We start from the raw sequence: 5,900 nt of genomic DNA, 5'->3' as shown, positions 1-5,900 counted from the left end.
ATCCGCCTGCATTGGCCTCCCAAAGTGCAGGAAGTGAAAGAGGTGTAAGCCACCATGCCCAGCCTAAGATGATTTAAAAATAAATGTTCTGGACTAGAATAAATTTATGAAAAGCCAAACATACACATTCTATTTAAAACCATCTCTCTTGATTTTTATATTGCTTTCTGGGGGTTATTTTCTATATTTTATTTACAAATAAATGAAAGTCTATTTGCTATTAATTTATTTTTATCTTTTCATACATTTATCATTTATTAAATATAGTTTGTGTTTCTTAATTGGGTCATAATGCAAAATGTTTATTTTATTGTGGTTCACAGTATAATACAAAATATATAATGTTTGAAAACATTAAAATGTGAACATACATATGAAAGTGGATGAAGTAAATTCAGTTGAACCTCTCATTTTATTCTGAAGACAATAGTGGTCAGGTAAACCTGGAAGGCATCATGTTATAGTAGCAAGAGCACCGGTTAGACTCTGCTTTGATTTGCACTCCCTGAGCCCTGATTTTCAGGAAGGAAAAGAAAGGAGAGAATAATAATATTTTTACAGGACTATTGTGGGGGCTACAGGAGACCATGTTGGAGAGCTGGGCAGATGTCTCATCAAGGAAGGCCTGCAAAACCAGAGGGCCTTTCGGAAAAGGAATTGTTGACTTGGCTAGATTGGCATTTAAAAAATTACCCTGACACTTGAAGAAAGAATTAAAAGGGTGGAAGAGATAAAATGTAAGGAACTTCTGCAGTAGCCCAGTTGAAAGAAATTCTTGGTTTGACTAGAAGGTTGGGCGGTAGGAAGAATCAGATAAGCAGCCCCAAGACACTGCATGAAGTCATTGAACAAAGGACTAAAAACAGCTGTGACGGAGCGCTGCACGCTGCCACCACCTCATCCGCTTGGGACAAATGGGAGAGTCTTGAATTCATGCCATCTTTGCAATGTAGTCCTAATACAGCCTGTCCATTGTTTGAATTATATTGCCACCTACCACCTGCAGTGAGCCGCGGGACTCATGCCTGTTTGAAACTAATATTATGCTGCAGCAGACACCCATTGACCTCTGTTTGGAATGAGAATGAAAGGAACCTCTGACTACATGACTATGAACTGAGCCACTTTTTCTCACTGCTTCCAAATTCTATAGACCCTGAATATCCATCATGCCTTTAGATATTTATCATATTTACAGAGCACATACTTTGGAAGCATTGCCACGTTTTCATATTTCGTCTCCATGCCTCTCCTAAATATTAGGTGGTTATAGTATAAATATTTAAAAAAAACTGTGGCTCAGTGAAGTTAAGAGATTTTTTTTAATGTGACCTGTTAGTAGTACACTAAGAAGACTGAATTCCCAGCTTCCAAACTTTCTTTCTTTTTTGATGTAATTGTGCAGGTTCTTGTTAAAGGATTCTTTTCCAATGAAGATAAACTTGAATGTTTCAGAGATTTACATTAGCTCTATCTTACAAGTTCACGCCATTATATTTGTGACTGTGTACTTTCTCTGCTTAATAATTTATCATTCCACTGCTTCCTGAGAGTCCTAGGAAACAATGACTATGTGAATAGCTATGAGAAAATCCTAAACACTAAGGCAGACTTTTCTTTTGCTCCACAGATTAAAAATTACAGGTGACACTAAAGAAAACAGCTGTGTTTACATTTCACAGACATCTGTGTTTTCTGAGGACTGTAGTACAGAAAACAAATGGATCTGCCAGAAAGAACTAACACCTGTGAGAAATGAAGTGTATCCTGACGCCTGACTATGAATGCCATCTCAATTTATTTGCTTCCCATTACTGATCTCTGTACTTTTAACTGCATATACTATTGGTATCACCTAACATTCATTTAGTGACACAAAATGAACAAATTCTGAGAATCGTACAACTGTTATGAATGTTAGAGAAGTTCATGTTTTTCATATTCATTCTATAAAATGAGGAAACAGAGACATAGAGGAAACATGTATCATTTTAAAGAAACAGTGATATTCTATGGTGAAGGAATAAAGGATGTCCCGGAATATGGCAGATTGATATATTGATTATTTTGTGTTTAAAACAGTGGAGAAATTGTAGATTCAGAAAGAGACAGCTGACCTGTCTCTTCCTGCATGCAGCAAGCCATAAAGATTCCTCTGGGAGGGTTACCCTCATCATACAAGGGCAAGAAAATAGCCCTTATTGCCAGAGACCTGGAATTGGACGTTGCAATGAACCTGAATAAATATACTTAATAAAGAAACACGTATCTTTCACCTATTTTACAGCTCCCCACAACCAATATATCTCCTAGTGACTCCTCTAGAAAATGTATTGCCCCTAGCCAGCTTTTGTTTGTCCTGTCATTTTTTTTTTCAAATTTATCATTCTTGATCTAAAGAGCACAAAAGCATCTTGCTTAGGCCAGTTTGGATTTCACACTCTCGTGAGTGCCTCATGTACATGCGAAATGAATAAAATGTATATACTTTTATTTTGTTCATCTGCCCAGTACCACTTTAATTTCTAGATCCAGCAGAAGAGCCCGCTACAAGCTAAAAAGGGGGTTTGGAGGTGATTTCTGGCTCCCCTACAGTGAAAGAAGCCCAGACCTGATGAAGGGAATTAGATTCTAATCCTGACTTGTATGTGTGCCCTTCATCGATCCCTTTCTGTCATGGCTCATCTCCTGGAAAGTTTTAGTAAAAATTGCTAAATCCCTGTGTATCTATCATAGTCTATCACTTTTTAAACCACCACACAATTGAGTTGTGCCAAAACATTGATTAAAGTCCATTCTTAACCCTGACATGAGAGACCCATAATTAAAGGAGTTTGGGGAAGGACCTTAACTCTTCCTGCCATTCCATAGTTTTTCCCATTTTGATTTTCTTATTACACCTTTTTCTTTCACGTCTCATTCTATCTACGGCTCACACAAACAAGCTGGTGGAAATGTATAATTAAATCTTTATTCTGTGGAAAATAAGTTTTACCTTTTAACTCTGAAGTTAAAGTTAAAAAACAGAAGTACTTATTATTAATCGATCTCTTGAATGTCCACCTTTCTTTAAAATATGCCAAATTATCCATGGAAATCAAATAAATGAAAATCGTGAATTTACCTGATAGGAAGACTTACCATAATAAAATTCTGAACAATAGACATCTGCTTACCCTAATAATTCATCACCAAATTGAATTATATAAATTCAAGTGCATATGATAGTGGCTGAAATCATGGCTCAATTCCTGCATCTCATACATGAGGATTTATAACATTTGTTAATAACTTTTGAAGAGATCAAAAATGAAAGTAAAATTTACTTTATGCCAATTACTTAGAAAATAGATTACTTAGGAAAACATTTAGACTGGTTGTTTAGCCAGTCTTTCCAATCCACTTATGTTTAGGCAGCCACCAATCAATTCTACCCTTCATAACGCCGAAATGAATTTAAAAAAGCAACTTTTGCTTTCCATACCAAGCAGCTTAGAAAAGCAAAAATTTGAGAAGTACAAATTTTAAAAAATTCTAAAAATAATTTTGAATTTTAAACACCTATAGAGAGTAATGAAGCACTAACTGACCTTAGTCTGGTGGAGATAGACTTTGCTCTCCTCCTTGGCAGCAATTCAAGTTTACTTCCGCAGCTGTTTGTGATGAGCTTCATTCTGCTTCCTTAGAGACTTATTTGTTCGTTTTGTTTTGGTTTTGGTTTTGCCTTTGATGATGCTCTTGTTTGATTCCAACTGAGCAAAACAGAACAAATAAGAAACAGTTCCTAATCAATCAGAACAAGACTTTTCCCCTTTGTAACATCTTACTTCCTTCATAATAAATAAAATAGAATAATGTGTTTATTTATTTTCTTATTATTTTGTTATTGTTGCTACTAGTACGGTTATTATTAGGCCCTCTCCATGGGAATGTGAGCTCCAGGAGGGCAAGGACCTTCTTGGCATTATTAACTAACAAATGGTTCTGCTGCATAAGTAGACGCTCAAAAATATTTCTTATGAACAAATAAATTATTATAGAATCAATTTTCTTTATCACCTGGGCTCAGCAAGGTGGTTTTCCAAAAGCACTATTTTTCAAATACTAAAGCATGTGCACAGAAGAATTTTTCAACATTTATAAGGTAACCCACTACTAGGGCTGGAACCCAAGTCTGACTTCCCAGGTCTGGGAAGCCAATTGTGTGTCTCAACACAATCTACCAGGGCCCTTTCAAAATAAACATGGAGACATTGTAAAACTAGAGAGTATTTTTGATTTGTCCTTTGCACGTCATAAAAAATTTTCAGTATTCTACTTTGAGAAGCAAGTAGCTGCTACACAAACGTTTCCAGGCAACAATAGTCGAACAGGCGCATTCACTAAACGTAATTCCAATTTTGACGGAAATTGATCCCCAGATAGCTTGCTTTGCTCACAGGTTTGTGTTCAGTTATTTTTATTCAGCAGTAGTGATTGTCAGGCTCAAAACACAAAGGGCAATGTCCAAGTATTACTACTTTATTTCAATTTGGATTTTTTTTGGGTGTTAAAGTGAAGAGTACAGGATGACTTAAATTGTTGGTTAATTTGTAGGTTAAGTGATTTTTCCTAAATGAAAATGGAGGAGTGGATTCCTGTATAGAATGCAAGCACCTCAATAACAATTCTTTTTGCCTGTTTCTTCACTGTTGTATCCCAAGGACATAGAAAAATGTCTTCCACATGGTAGGCACTCAGTGGCTATTGAATAAATGATGGTATAAAAAAAAGTATAAATTTTCCAAGTCAATTTAAACCCTGTAGGAATTGTAGCCAGTTAATAGAGCCATTCTTCAGGAGACATTATATGGAGCGAGAATGCCTTTGCTCACGTTGTCCTTCTGATTAAAACCCTTATTTTTTTCTGTACCTGTTTAAGAATATTTTTAAGACTCAAATTACATTTGTCTTCTATGAGGATGCACTGCCGTAAATACTATTTTCTTTGAAATCTTATTGCAACTGCAATCTATGTTATGCATGTTGTATTACTTATATATCATCTATATCATCTATCTATATAGATATATATATACAGTATAGATTAGATTTTTTTTTTTTTTGAGAAGGAGCCTCTCTGTGTCACGCAGGATGGAGTGCCGTGGTGCCATCCTGGCTCATTGCAATCTCCACCTGCTGGGTTCAAGCGACTTTCTGGCTCAGCCTCCTGAGTAACTGGGACTACAGCCATGCTTCACCATGCCTGGGTAACTTTGCATTTTTGGTAGAGATGGGATTTTGCCATGTTTGCCAGGCTGGTCTCAAACTCCTGAGCTCAGGTGATCCACCTGACTCAGCCTCCCAAAGTGCTGGGATTACAGGCATGAGCCACTGAGTCTAGTCTGTGTTACATATATTTTCAATTTTTTGTCTCAATTTCATTATGATACTGAGAAAAATGCAGGCCTTTAAGGCCATTTTTTTTTTTTTTTTGGAAATTTATCTTGTATATTTTAATTGCAAGTTATCACATTATTCTCTCTTAGAGATATAATTTTTGCATTGGAATAGACATGATTATGTAAGAATATTCACAGCTCTCAAAATCTCTGATGTCAAGTCTTTATGAAGTAGCACACCCAAATTTTTTCTAAATTTACTGAGAATCTGTGGTTTAGTAAATAACAGTAGACTCTCAAACTCCTCTGAAACAGATCAACCAACCAGTTGGCTCTTATTATCTGTTGAAATATGTCATGCGGTTGTGTCTGTGTCCTCTCCTGAGCAGGCTGAGGGTGACACTTAGCTGGCTTTCTGGGATGGCAGATATATCTATTGACTCACACTTAATTTGAGACCTTGGGATTTTCTTCTACTTTACTAGACCAGGTTGCCTCATCTATCTTCCTTAACTCTGC

The 5,900-nt window shown here is 36.2% G+C and overlaps 2 protein-coding genes across 3 annotated transcripts in view; one reads left to right on the top strand and one right to left on the bottom strand.

Annotated features, from left to right (window-relative positions):
- Window positions 1–2,502, top strand: part of KLRB1 (killer cell lectin like receptor B1) — an 11,935-nt gene extending 9,433 nt beyond the window's left edge. The window contains exon 6 of one of the 2 annotated variants that reach the window (XM_017521126.2): window positions 1,631–2,502. In XM_017521126.2, the coding sequence (XP_017376615.1) occupies window positions 1,631–1,778 (148 nt within the window). In that variant the 3' untranslated portion in view covers window positions 1,779–2,502. Of the gene's footprint in view, window positions 1–561 lie in introns of both variants that reach the window. The other variant, XM_017521127.2, reaches the window with a different exon arrangement.
- The window catches only part of LOC108298449 (C-type lectin domain family 2 member E-like), a 60,440-nt gene extending 56,734 nt beyond the window's left edge, over window positions 1–3,706 (bottom strand). Inside the window, exon 1 of the mRNA XM_037735784.1 lies at window positions 3,591–3,706. The gene's annotated coding sequence lies outside the window, so the exon portion shown is untranslated. The remainder of the gene's footprint in view (window positions 1–3,590) is intronic.
- Between the last annotated feature and the right edge of the window lie 2,194 nt (window positions 3,707–5,900).

This window comes from Cebus imitator, unplaced genomic scaffold, assembly GCF_001604975.1.
Source record: "Cebus imitator isolate Cc_AM_T3 unplaced genomic scaffold, Cebus_imitator-1.0 Scaffold963, whole genome shotgun sequence".
NCBI classification, from domain to species: domain Eukaryota; kingdom Metazoa; phylum Chordata; class Mammalia; order Primates; family Cebidae; genus Cebus; species Cebus imitator.
Note: the sequence above shows the minus strand (reverse complement) of the source record. Positions and strands in the feature narration are given on the sequence as shown.